Genomic DNA, 14,826 nt, shown 5'->3' on the forward strand with positions numbered 1-14,826 from the left:
GCCTTAGTATGCTGCCATTTGGGTGTGCACTCAGGTGGGTAGGAGTCAGTAAATAGACAGCACATGGGAAATGGTCACTGGAGTAGGCGTCAGAGAGAATGGACCACTCAAGACTATGGGCAAGCTACACAGTGCAGAAGGATAGGTCCAAATAGTAATAGGTGTGCAAGGAGGCAGAAAGGAATGTGGCTGGTGCAGTGCTAAGGTGGAAGAGGTTGAGTTCATTAGGATCAGCCAAGGGGACACCTCCCTGACAGGTTCTGAGAACTCCAAAGGGAATGACGCACATTAAAGTCACCGATTAGCATAAATTGGTGAGGTAGCTGCCCGATAAGCTGAAGGGCGGTTGCCCTGGTGACGTCAAATGATGGAGGGACATAAATTGTACAGAGGGGGAAAAAAATCAGGTGAGGAAGGGAAAGACAAACTGTAACAGCTTGAAAGTGGCTAGTCAGGAATATGGGTTGACTATGAACGTCATCCTGTATGGGCTGCATGATGCTCCCACGAGATGGAATGTCGACCTCACTGGGAATGTCAAAATGAGCCAGGATGAAATGTGGAAGCTCAAAGCAGTTGTTACAACACAATTTTTTTTTCCCTGAAGGCAGAGTACAAGGGGTATGCTGCAATGCTAAAAGAAGCCGTAAATCCTCTTTGTGGGACCAAAGGCCATGAACTTTGCCATTGGAGTAGAGTCATGGTAAGGAAGAGATGAAATGGTGTCACGTCTGTGGCTGTCGATGGAAAGCATGTGAATAGTCTCTGCTACGGGGCACAGAAGCAGGAGGATGCTGCCCTGTGGGGTCCATAGAAGGATTGGCTCGCTCGTGCTGCCTGTCTGTGGAGTCCAAAGCAGAGAAATGGTTGGTGGTGCGCACCAGCAACACCGAGTCCGACCAGGTTAAGCTATCACACAGTCACACCTTCTAAGAGGATCTTTGAGTTGGAAAAGGAGAAGACCATCTGCCTTTGGTGGACTTCTTTGAGCATTTCCAGTTAGGAGAGGAGGACACGTGTGTTATTTGGGTGGAGGGAAGTATGAAGTCTTCACGGGAGTACTCGTTCAGTCCTTTCCTGCCTACCAGTTTCATCAAAGTTGGCTTCGCCCCTCAAGGTGGGAGTTTGATGGGTTGTTGCACAGCTTGACAGGGGGATGGAAATGCTACCCTGACAATGGCCAATTTCACAACCTCAGAGCTCAATTTGATGTCTCGTGTCCTTCATGAGCAAGTGGTAACAAGAACAGATCTATAGGTGCCAAATGGTACATTGGGTTTGTGACTAGCCAATATCTTGCAAGTGACTGGGTAAGGCACTTTTTCATTTACCCAGATATCTTTGACAGCCCACTTATTAAGATACATTTGAAATTTCTGAGAGAAGGTAGCATGGCCACCATTGCAGTTTATACAGTGGGCAGAGGGAGGCAGACAATTACCCTCTTGCACATCCCACTGGACTGCTCGCACACTGCAATACCACTTGCAGCTCTCTTGGGTATGCTTGCCATTGCTGTTTAAACTCTCAGTAAGTTAAATTGGTCAGCTGAAACATATTTTGTGATACGGGATGTTTTATGTGAGATCATTCAGGTGCTCAATCATGCCATCTATTTAGCTAAAGTTGTTGGCATCAACTGGGTGGAGAAGCTAATTACTATTGGCTCATAACATTACTACGGCTGGAGAGGTAACGCACTCAGATCTTATTAAGTGACTTTCAATATCTTTGTGAAAACTGGGGCATCTTTCCCCCGATATAAAGTTGTTGCCAGACGATTCGTATGAATCCTGAATTACATTAGGTGTGCACTAAGAAAAGGAAATTATTTCTTGGTGAAACCAGGAACAGATTTATTCAAGATTAATATATTTTTAGTTATTATTGACAATCTTAATTGAACCCAATATGAAATACTGAAAAATAAGTGGAACATTTCCTGAAAGAAATGGTTGCAAAGTGTTATTGTTGGTATAACAGGCAACTAGATTATGATATGCTACCCATTGCACAAATAATGGTGGTTTAATGTGAAATTTAGAGTGTGGTCTTAGCAAGGGCTCATCATGCAGGTATACTAGTTTTCTTTCAGTGAAATTATTATAATTAAATACAATGAAAATCCAAATATATTTATAAATGTTATTTAAATTTGTAGATAGCACAACCTACTCCAATTCTGACTGAAAATGTGTGTGGTGTACCAGAATTATGAAATCAGAAAATGTGCTTGGAAAAGAAAATACCCTTTGGAGGCAGCAAATTTAACTTGCTGTGTCAGTTCTGTAATTAGAAATCATATTTTTCCTTACTTTCATAGAAAAACAAAGTGATGTATTTTAATACCTGAAATGATGTAAACAAATCACATGGATGATACTAATATCAGTAAATCTTTGTTTCTGTGGGAAGATATACTGTTGAAGCAAAAGCATCTAAAATCAGTGTGATGACCACATGGACTTTCTACAGAAAATCGAGCATTAGCAAATACTGTATTATTGGTAAGTAATGTTTATATTCCTGTCCTCTATCCAATGGGACGATTATGAACTTAAACGTTCACATGTTCCGCAATACAGGATAGCATTGCATGCAACATGCAACACAAGCTAGCACTGCTAATAGTAGGTTGATGATACATGTTTGTATAATACCACATTCTCTGAATGAAACTGCTGCATCACAAACAACTGTTAATTTGCTCTAATTTTGCCAGCAGTATCTCATGCAACAAATGGTACCATCAGATAAACCAGCAGAAAAATGCCCCTGCTGGAGCACGTAAAAGATGAATATGTTCCTCTTTGAAATACTGACAGAAGAGAGTGGAAGTAGCTGCCTCAGTCTATGTTCTGCCTTCCTCACCAAAAATGGCTGAGCAGCTTCCGCATACTACACGTTCCTGTTCTTAATATTAAGCAATGCTGAAGTTCACATAATGAGCAATATACACTTTATAGTGGACAACTGGAACCGAGGTATCTGGAGTGAAGTGACAAATTGTTCTGTACTACATGGCAATTTGATGGTAGGATTCGGATTTGCGAAATGATATGTGAATGTTATCTGCCGTCATCTTAGTGCCAACAGTGACACAGACAGGTGACAGTCTTACAATATGCCAGTCCTCCTCGTTAACTTGTTCTCCCCATATTGCAATTTAGAAAATGCTAAATGCATATATTTGAGAGTATTGTGTACTGTCTACAGCAGAGGGAGACTGCAGAGACAATGACTGAATCAGTTCAACAATGCCACCTGTCATGAAGCAGAATTGTGATGGAATGGTGTATTGACAGTGACAGTCCTGAAGTGTGCCTGTCTGCCCGTGTTCCATTGTGAAAGCAATAGTTCATCTTAGGGATGAGCTATAAAGGTGGCTTCACTCCAAACCCTATGTCCACCATCTCCATCTTCTCCAGTATCAACTATCGAGGAAGAACTGATGAAAGTGTACCCAGAAGAGTTCGAGCCATTGTAAAGGAGAAGGGTGGACACACCCCATCTTAATGATCACTAATAGGTGCCCAGTAACTTGTGATCCAAGTTTCGATGTTGTTATTGTTATATAAACAAAACTGCTCTATAATTGTCTTTTGGTACAACAGCTGATCAGGCAACAGTGTTTTCCATGTTATAATTGCTCTTATTATCCAGAAATATATTTTTCTTAATTTAAGATGCTATTCTAGAGCTGAAACTAAGATCTGAAGCCTTGAAATGATAACCTTAAATAGTTCAAATTGCTCTGAGCAATATGCGACTTAACTTCTGAGGTCATCAGTTGCCTAGAACTTTTAACTAATTAAACCTAACTAACCTAAGGACATCAAACACATCCATGCCCGAGGCAGGATTTGAACCTGTGACCATAGTGGTCGCTCGGCTCCAGACTGTAGTGCCTAGAACCGCACGGCCACTCCGGCCGGCTTCTTAAATAGTATCAAATAGGCTGATTTCTGGTTCTGTTATAACGAGAAAAGACATAACAAAAAGTGACAACCAGCACTTGTGAAGAACAAGGAGACAAAAAGTTTTGAAAAGGTTCTTTGTGGAAAAAAAATTATAAATAAGAACATACAAGAATTTCAAACAAATGTTTACAACAAAGATTGATATGTTTGGAAGAAATCAAATAAACCTTTTTTTCATAGTCACCATTTTTATTTTGAAACCATGTCCAAGATTAAATGTGACACTTGCTGTTATATTAGATTTGCATGCAAGTCTAATATTTCATTTTTTAAGTTTTTAGTACCGAAATAGTAGGCTTTTCAATAAAATGATTAATGTATTTTGTATTTGGCTTAACTGAAAGTATTGTAATTTATTCTCTAAAACTATGACAATGCAGGTTTGTTGCATCATGCTGTCTGAAAAAATATACCATTCAAATTATTCAGTAATTTTGCAGCTAATAAATCTGAAGTATGATTCCACAATTAGCTAACCAAGGCTACAGACAATTCGTTCCATTTCAAACAGAGAGTCTCAAGAAAAATGTTCCAACTTTATTGCCTGAACTAACAAAGCAATTTGTGAATTGACAACAGACTGTGTGATTCGGCAATCAAGTTTTTATAAGGATAATGATCAAGGAAGGTACATAAGTAACAGAATAATTAAATTGTATGGATAAAAATAAAATCTACTCATCAAGCAGCAGCAGAACACACACATAAAGAAGGTTATACTTATGCAACCTTTCGGAGCCAGTGGGTCCTCCTCCTGGCAGAAGGGGAAGGAAGAAGTGTGCAGAACAAGGACCAGAGGGGTATAGGAAAAGCAATACATTTCAGAAAAGTCATCCAGAACTGCAGGTCTGGGGGACTTGCCAGATGGAGAAGGAAAGACTGATTGTTGGGGACTTTATCAGAGAACATTTGAAAAGCTGAGAGCTTAAAGGTTGAAGACAGGGATTACTGCTAAAACATCATGTACAAGTTAGTTTTCTAATCTATCTATTTTTTGCTGTCCCCCCTCCCACAATGCACTCAGCTTTTACTCTTACTAACAAGGGAACCTCCCCATCGCACCTCCCTCAGATTTAGTTGTAAGTTGGCACAGTGGATCGGCCTTGAAAAACTGAACATAGATCAATCGAGAAAAAAGGAAGAAGTTGCGTGGAACTATGAAAAATATAAGCAAAATTTACAAAGTGAGTAGTCCATCTGCAAGATAGGCAACATGAAGGATACTGTGAGCTCAGGAGCGCCGTGGTCCCGTGGTTAGCGTAAGCAGCAGCAGAACGGGAGGTTCTTGGTTCAAGTGTTTCCTCGAGTGAAAAGTTTAATTATTTTTTTTTTCAGACAATTATTATCTGTCCATCCATCCGTCCATTGCGGGATAACTGCGCCATAGTATGGGGACGTTAAAAACATATATTTTGAGAGAGCACAGGGAAAACTATGCGACTTGTTGCATTCATTTGTTGCAGTTTATGTGACAAACTCTTATGTTTTCATCACTTTTTTGGGAGTGATTATCACATCCACAAGAAAACCTAAATCAGGATAGGTAGAAGAATCTTTTTTACCTATTCGCCAAGTGTACAAGTTAGGTGCGTCGAGAACATATTCCTGTCACGTGACGCACATGCCGTCACCAGTGTTGTATAGAATATATCAGACGTGTTTTCCTGTGGGAGAATTGGTTGACCTATGACCTTGCGGTCAAATGTTTTTGGTTCCCATTGGAGAGGCACGTCCTTTCGTCTATTAATTGCACGGTTTTGCGGTGCGATCACAAAACAAAGACACTAAACTTATTACAGTGAACAGAGACGTCAATGAACAAATGGACAGATCATTACTTTGTGAAAATAAACAAAGTAAACTTTTCACTCGAGGGAAGACTTGAATCAAGGACCTCTCGTTCCGCAGCTGCTGACGCTAACAACGGGACCTCGGCGCTCCTGAGCTCACACTATCCTTGATTTTGCCTGTCTTACGCATGGACTACTCAGTTTGTCTATTTCGCTTATTTTTTCACAGTTCCATACAACTTCTTCCTGTTTTCTCTATTGATCTGTGTTCAGTTTTTCAAGGCCTATCCACTGTGCCAACTTATAACTAAATCTGAGGGGGGTGTGATGGGGCGGTTCCCTTGTAAGATGGGGTGAAGAAAGAAGTAGCTACTGTGAAGAAATTCTGAGGCTCAGAAATTAACGTAAATTAAAGACAGGTAGATGGCAAGAACCAAGGCCATGTTGCAGTGCTAATTCCTATCTGCAGAGTTCTGAGGAACTAGTGTGTGGGGGAAGAATCCAGTAAAAGTACGTGTGCTGAAACACGTGGTGGTGGTCGTGCCAATCTAAAAGGCCAAACAGTGTTTACATAACAACTAATATATAACTTGTTGCATGGGTGACTCTCCCTTTGATAGAATATGTTTCGCCACTTACAGGGCTGGTGTAGGTAGAGTTAGGAGTGAGGACTGTCACAGGGGTAGGAGCCATGGGGTAGGAAGATGGTGCAGAAGGAGCATCGTGCCTGACGTAAATATGGCGGAGGTTGGGAAGGCGAAGGAAAGCTGTTCTGAGTGTGGTGGATAAAATTTCAAGACAGAACGAATCTTGTTTCAGGGCATGATTTTAGGAGGTCATAGCCTTGTCAAAGTAGCTCATTAATGTGTTCCAGACCAGGATAATACTGAGTGAAAAGTAGTTTGCTCTGAAGTTGTTCTATTGGGGGGGGGGGGGATCAGCAGTACCAGGACTGGATGTGACGGCCCAGGTAATCTGCTTTTGAACTAGATTGGTAGGGTACTCATGTCCAGTGAAGGCTGAGGTGACAGTGGTGCTGTATTGCTGTGGGGTCTGCATCCAAACAAATATGTCTGCCTCCAACCCAAGATGTTTGACACGGAAAGGATGACAAAATGTTAGTCCTGTTGTTTGTCAGTATGTTTGAAGGTGATGGAAGTGGCCTTCGATGAGGACAAGATCAATATCAAGGAAAGTGGCATGAGATTTGGAATGGGATCATATAAAATTTATTTGGAGAAGGTGTTCAAAGATTCCAGAAATTTTAACAAGTCAGCCTCACCATGAGTCCATATGGCAAAGATATCATCAATGTATCTAAACCAAACCAGGGGCTGAAGACTTACGGATCCCAGGAAAGCTCCCTGCACGTGATACAGGAAAAGATTGGCACAGGAAGTAGCCATCCTGGTTTCCACAGTTGTACCCCTGATCCATTTGTATATCTGCCCCTCTAAGGGGACGTAGTTGTCAGTAAGTATAAAGTTGGTTAAGGTGAGCAGGGGGGACGCCATAGGTTCGGAATCACATGGGGCTGACTGAGAAAATGTTCAGTGGCAAACAGACCATGTACATAGGGGATGTTAGTAAAGAGGGAGGTTTGGATTAGGTACATTGATATCTTTGCCATATGGACTCATGGTGGGGCTGATTTGTTAAAATTCCTGGAATCTCTAAATACCTTCCCCCAATTAAATTTCACAGGTTCCTATTCCAAATCCCATGCCACTTTCCTCGATTTTGATACTGTCCTCACTGAAGATGGGCTACACACTTCTGTCCACATTAAACCTTCTAACGAACAACAGTACTTACATTTTGACAGTTCCCATCCTTTCATGTCAAACATTCCCTCCCACACAGCCTCGTCATTCGAGGCAAATATATACGTTTGCAGACCCTTTAAGCCTAGTTCAAAATGAGATTTCCTGGGCCATCACGTTCAGTCCTGGTATTGTTGACTCAAATGGCTCTGAGCACTATGGGATTTAACATGTGAGATCATCAGTCAGCTAGAACTTAGAACTACTTTAGCCTAACTAACCTAAAGACATCAGACACATCCATGCCCGAGGCAGGATTCGTACCTGCAACCGTAGCGGTTGCGCGGTTCCAGACTGAAGAGCCTAGAACCACTTTGCCAGGTATTGCTGATCCCTCCAAAAAAACAACTTCGGAACACACAACTTGTCACTCAGTATTACCCTGGTTTGGAATGTATTTTTCAGTTTCTTCAACAACACTATAATTTCTTGAAATTAGGCCCTGAAATGAAATCAGTTCTGTCAGATTTTGACCACTACACCTAGAATATCTTTTCATCACCCTCTCAATCTCCATAATACACTTGTTAGAACCTATGTTCCTTCTCCACCCATCTCCCTATCCTTTGGCTCCAATCCCTACGAACATCCCTGTTGCAAGACTTGTCTTACGTACCCTTCTACCACCACCTACACCAGCGCTGTAAGTGGCATAACATATACTATCAAAGGGAGTAAAATGTGAAATGACACATCTGCTGTTATGTTAACACTGTTTGGCATTTTAGATTGGTGTGACTACCACCACATTATCAGTTATTATGATGAATGTGTATCAGCAGAGGGTGCATGCTGGCAACACACAGTATTCTTTTGCAGAGCATGCTCTACAACATGACACTCGTGACCTCTGTGCCTGTTTCACCACATGCACCATCTGGATTTCTTCTCCTAGACACCAGTTTCTCAGAACACCAAGGTGGGAACTAGAGCTGCAACATGTCTTTGGTTCTCACCACCCGCCTGGCCTTAATTCACATTAATTTCAGGGTCTCAGCATTTCTTCACAGTAACTACTCCTTTCTTTACTCTGTTTTAGTTTTTTACGTCTTTCATTTTCTGACTTGTCTATTTTTCACTTCCCCCCTTCTACATCTGTTTCATGCAACACACATAGCTTTTCACTTTTATGAACTCCTGCACGATGTTTTAGCAATGATCTCTGTATCGCATATTAACCTGGCTTCCTCTGTAAATCTCCAAATCCCATTGATTATTTTCGTTGACATAACAGAATAATGAGAGTTTCTCTTGGTAATGCAAGGAATGCTGCTAACAGTAGTGAAATTGTGTGTAAAGAGTTATCAATTCCAACTTCTAGTGCGAAAAGAAGCTTCGTTGGTCAAAATCTTATCATTCACACTATGTTTCTGATTATGTGCTTGGCCATGAAGACATTTCTAAAATAACTAATAATGAGACAGATGTCTGAAAATTAGCTTTATACAGTTATGTCAGGTACATATTTTAATACATTGCAATAATGTGTATAAACAATCTGTGATACTTGATATCTATCGTATTTACACCAAATTTCTGGTCACCACTGATGTAATCCACATACAGGTTAAAGGCTGGCAGACAAAGTATACTGTTTTCTACTGTGAATAACATGATGCTATTGCCACATACAGTAAAGGAAATATTATAAGTTTTATGTGCTCTGGTAAAAAGATGATCAGCACTATATCATTGAAGACAATTAGAGAAACAAGAATGCTGAGAGGGAATTTGGAAAGTCCAGCTACACAAAGCACAAAAGCTAGAAGAAGAAACACAGATGAGTTGTCTATACCTAGATCGAAATGATAAAGTGATTGACACTATTATGGGAGGAGGCAAAGTTGTCCGTTCCTATTTGTCATCGTACACATAAAATGGCTGCTGCAGAACAGCTGGGCATATCTGTACTGGTATCATTCACATTGTGTCTGTTACCATGTAGCACTAGTTTGCTTAGCAGGGTGGCAATAATCTAATTACTTTCTGGTACACTTTCACAACTTGTTTAGGACATTCTGTAACAAAAAATAAATAAGCCACATAAGGAAGCAATGCAACAATGAAAATGAATCCTGACTGTTATGTTATTGGCCACAAGTGTCATCAGCATTTGACTTTGGCAACTGACATGTGATGCAGCAGAATGATGACAATGGTGAACAGAATAGAGGCATGAAGAAATTCGGTCTCTGGTTGGTTGTTGCTATGGCAACTGTCCTGTAAACAACTGTCAATCACTTTGTCATTCCGATTCAGGTGCAGTGACTTAGGAAGATCTTCCTATGGTACGAGACTCGATTAAACTAGTGACGAAACTTCAAACACCACTTCCCAAAAATATACCTTTTTGCCACACAAGGAACATTTTCAAGTTAACTATTTGAGACAAAGAACCAAAATTTTCACTATTCATCCAGCTTACCAATTTCCAAATTTTATTATACACCACCACATATACAGGAGTTTCCAGATCTCCTGAAATATTTTCTTACAATAATGTGAGTCAGTGAGAGTGTTGTGGTCAGTGCACTATTATCGATTTTGTAATGACTGACCACTGATTTGGAGCTCATATTCTGGTTACATTGTAGGATGAAGATCAACGTGTTGTACCTTGCCAGAATCTTGGAAATGTCTACTTTTATTTAGTGTACAAATATTACATTTTAGTTGAAAGTGCTGCTATATGCACAGAAATATTTATGAGAAAGCATAGTTCTTTAAGCATTTATTGGTAAACGTCAACTTTGAAGGATTGTAAAAGTCAGTCCCCAATTAGGAGATAAATTTCCTTTTCACAATTCACAGATACAACATAGTTACATTTGCAGTTGGATTTTTGTTATTTTCTGATTAATATTCAATCACTATAATGTCAAACATAAGATGCTGAAACTGAACTTACTGTTGTAGGTACTGGGCAGAGAAAGCACGAGTGTAAAATTGAAACTTGTGCTGGTTACATTGAATATAATTATTAATAAATACTCCATATGTTTGTCAGTTAAGAGTTTGTAAAGTAATTGCATTAGCAGCTGCAATATATGTGACTCCCGGCAAAGGCCATCCTGCCAGGTAGAGCACAGTTGTCGAATCAGCACACTACGACTGTCGTAATGCAAGGTAAGCGCATTTTCACCGGCAAAGAATGCAAGCTCCGTAGTCGCATTTCAACACAGCATTTCGTATTCAGTTGTTGTGAGCAGAGGGCAATAATATGTTAAACAGCATGTGAATGCTTGACATACAACCAGCCGTCAATATATGAACAATGAAATGTAATGTACATTTTAACAGTAAATGAAAAATTTATCAGATGGATACATTTTGCAAGAAATAATGATGAATATTGGCCAACCTATCATAATCAGTTTCACTGCTGCTGCTATTGCAGCTGCCTACTTGACTCAGCAGCAGTTCTATTTCTATTTCAATACAGTGGGATTTTTGTGCACAACTGTTTTGAAGTTTGTGTACACGACTCACTGAATTCCTCCAAACAGTCTGGGGAACACTCTCCAAAGCAAAACAAAGCAAAACAAAGCAAAGCAAAGCAAGTGTAAAGTATCAGTTATCTTAAAATTCTTGTCTTCCTCTCCTATCATGTTCTTGTCAAATGTCCAAGTAAATTCAATGGTGCCAAATTTTCAGTGTGCCATTGGCAATCACGGATGTTTAATTTTCTTGACCACTGACCGCAATACATATTCCAAAATCTATTCTTGTGAGCTGAAGTGCAGTCACTTGTGCCCCAGTAGGACAGCTGTAGTAAATTATTCTTACAATGTCGCATTATACGGAAGGTCTGCATTATTGCTTTCCATTCGTTCAATAGCGGAATCCTTTGTGGTACTGGATTTATCATCGTGTGATATAGAGCTTGATTTAAAACAACTTCAGATCTTGTTAGGTAATTTTTCAAATGCTCCTAAACCACTCTTCATAGTGTCTGGAATTCATTCTAAAAGATACTCTGCACCTCCTTTATGCCCAATAAAACACAATCCAACATTTCGGTCAAATCCATCTTCATTCCCAATGTGGTACATCACAATCCTTTTTCTAGAACTCCAGAACCAAAAGGTGCTTTGAATTCCTCCTCTCCAGCCATTCCACTCATTCACACTTCCTCTGCAATTATCATTTATGTTTTCTGACACGAAGTGTTTCTTGTTTCTGCCATCCTAATTTTCTGGAATGATTTACACCACACCAACTACCATCAGTGTAATAAATAGTCCAGCCAGTGTTTCACAAGTGTCTTATTTCCCCCACAAGAATTCTTCTCTTTTCCCTGCTACTCTGTTATTTTCCATCAGCACAGGTATTTTTTGAACTACTTATATCTGAAGCCCAATTTTAGATTAGCACGTTAAAGGGTTGTTTCACTGATTTAATGAAAACCTTCCACTTCTGTTTTCAACTTTTCCAATACAGATGCTAACATTTCTCCACTTAGAAGTTGTGGATTTTCCTTCTTATGATTCCTTCTGTAAACTTTCCAATGCCAACTTCTGTTGCCTGCCAGAACCACTTTTTGAGAATATGAGACATGCAGTTTTCCTCTATTATCTCGAAATCCACTTCATCCACTTTCTTTTTACGTCTACAAAATACGACAGTACACACGTGATGCATTATGACAGTGAAAGGAACCTGTGACCACGTGAGACAGTGCCGCAAGTCCCTCCAAAAAAATAACAACACACATACACAAATGTAAATCCACCTGATGACAGTGGTTTAAACCTTTGAAACAGGTCATGGAGATAGATAAAGTGACTGGTAACAATAAACTTGTTCTTTCATTTCATGTCAATAACAGTTATGGTAAAGCTTAACCTAAAATGTTCACATTTAAAGTCATCTACTATCACTGCATTTAAAGTCTTCTACTTCCATAACACCATGACATTCACAAGTTCTGCACACTGGTGGTGACGTGGAACTGCCTGTGCCTTGTTCTTTTTATGCTTCTAAGTAAGTATGCACACAGATTATCACACACTTTCCACAACTACGTAAAAGACAGACATTTTCACACGAGTGCAAAGCAACTAACTGTGTTATGATGATTGCCTCACACAAGTACACAACAATGAATGGGAGCAAGATTGTTCCCCTTATGATGGGAAGACCCAATGTAAACATTGCAACAATGAACAAAGAATTGAAAATACTGTTCTGAGGTCTGGCAACATAGCACAAGCAAGCATGCACCACATAAGACAAATCAGCAAACAAATTAAAGATGTGAAACTAGCGTTTTATGTAGAGTAATAGACATAAAAATATAACAGCTGTGAAAGGCGACAACAGAGCTTGCATTTACACTTTGTGTGTTGCTGATATGCATCAGCATTTAACAATTTGTGGTAATTTACATCAACCACAATTGCTACAAAATAGCTAAATGGAAAGTGATGAAAGTTCACCTGTGAATAGAGAATGAGTGTATCTTTAAACTACAAACAGGACATTTTTCTCTCCTAATTACAGCCTGATTTCTACGAGTCCTCAAAGCTGACACTCACCAAAAATGCGTGAAAAATCATGCCTTCCTTTAAATATTACTGCATATATTGTTCTCTTTTCAACTTAAGTATGATATTCATGTATAAAATAAAAGTAAACATTTTTATGAGTCCAGCAAGATATGACAGTCTGATGTTTGTCATGTGATGTAATCAGAATATGAGCTCAAATTCAGGTGTCAGTCATTATGAGAAGGATGGTAGACAAACACTGGAGGTCCCCGGCTCAGTCCCATAAAGGGGCAGGAATTTTTCCTTCTTTTGATCCATCCAGGACAGTGCCAGGGCCACATAGCCTGCTGTCACGTAAGTATTCAGGATCTTTCCTGGAGCGAATATCCCACCACTCACCCCCTCATAGAGCCACAGCAAAGAAATACTGTACTCTACCTGCAGATAGACCAATACCGTAGCCCCATCAAGAGCCTGCACCACAAATGTTCCCTGTTGTTATCATAAATGCAGTGTTCACTGTGTATCCTAAAAGAAATTTAAATTTCACTATTGTTGATGGTGTTAGGACAGCAACTAGCCACAAATTTACTTTCAGTTCCTTTATTCAAAGGGCACCGTTACCGGTTTCGTATCATCATGATTCATTGTCAGATGGTTAACACGCTTTCTTTATGACATGTTGAGTGTTTTTTACAGATTAATTTTCCTAAAATATAAATAACACATAATCATAAACACGCCACACACAGACGGTTGCGTTAACAATTTTCATTGCATGTGACTTACGTGCATGTGACATATATAAGTCACATGCAACAAAAATCTGTAACGCAACCATCTGTGTGTGGCGTGTTTATAATTACGTATTATTTATATTTTAGTAAAATTAATCTGTAAAAAACACACAACATGGCAAAGAAAGTGTGTAAACCATCTGAGGATGAATCACAATGATTCGAAACCGGTAACGGTTCCCTTTGAATAAAGGAACTGAAAGTAAATTTGTGGCTGGTTGCTGTCCTAACACCATCAACATTTGTCTTCAAACAACAGCCACGGTCTCCATCATGTCATCATATGGCAAAATTGCATTAAATTTCACTGACCTAATAAATTCCTTACAGTTGTATTAGTATATTAGCACGTTTACAAAGGAGTGTCGATTTACAGTTGAGAATGCACAGAGGTATGACAAAGCCAATGACATTGTAGGCAACATTTCTAAAAATAGATTAGCTGCCATGAAAAATTAAGACTCAAGGATCTGAAATTAAAATTGTATGTGGTTAAAAATAAATAACCAGTTGCAATACTGTATTGGTGGTAGCATTGCATTCTTACAACACTGGGGTTACCATCAAATTTCACTAAAAGGGGAAAGGAAGGTTGGTTGGAGTTAAACATCCCATACTTCAGAAAAAAGTTTAAATGCATTTTTTTAAAAAACAGAAAAAAACTACAGTTAATCAATGTCATAAAACAAAATACACCAAGAGGAAATGAGCCCACTGTAAGGTGCAAACAGTATTCTGTAGCACAAGTACTAAAATTTTAACTTTTACAGTACACTTTCCATAGCTGCAAGGACTGAATTACCTGTGGAGCCAGACCCCGAACCTGCGGAAGCCTCTTGCAGCCTTGTGTTCTCTGGCAAGCCCTTCAATTCCAGACGTTCTGCTGCCTGTTTAATCAAGAATACCATTATTAATTACTGTTTCTTTGGTATTGAGGGTAGAAGCAG

General features: G+C 39.5%; 1 protein-coding gene across 1 annotated transcript in view; it reads right to left on the reverse strand.

Annotated features, from left to right (window-relative positions):
• Positions 1-14,826, reverse strand: part of LOC124605866 (longitudinals lacking protein-like) — a 94,234-nt gene that overhangs the window by 41,754 nt on the left and 37,654 nt on the right. Inside the window, exon 3 of the mRNA XM_047137813.1 lies at positions 14,682-14,766. Within this exon, the coding sequence (XP_046993769.1) occupies positions 14,682-14,766 (85 nt within the window). The remainder of the gene's footprint in view (positions 1-14,681; positions 14,767-14,826) is intronic.

Source organism: Schistocerca americana, chromosome 3, assembly GCF_021461395.2.
Source record: "Schistocerca americana isolate TAMUIC-IGC-003095 chromosome 3, iqSchAmer2.1, whole genome shotgun sequence".
Lineage (NCBI taxonomy): Eukaryota > Metazoa > Arthropoda > Insecta > Orthoptera > Acrididae > Schistocerca > Schistocerca americana.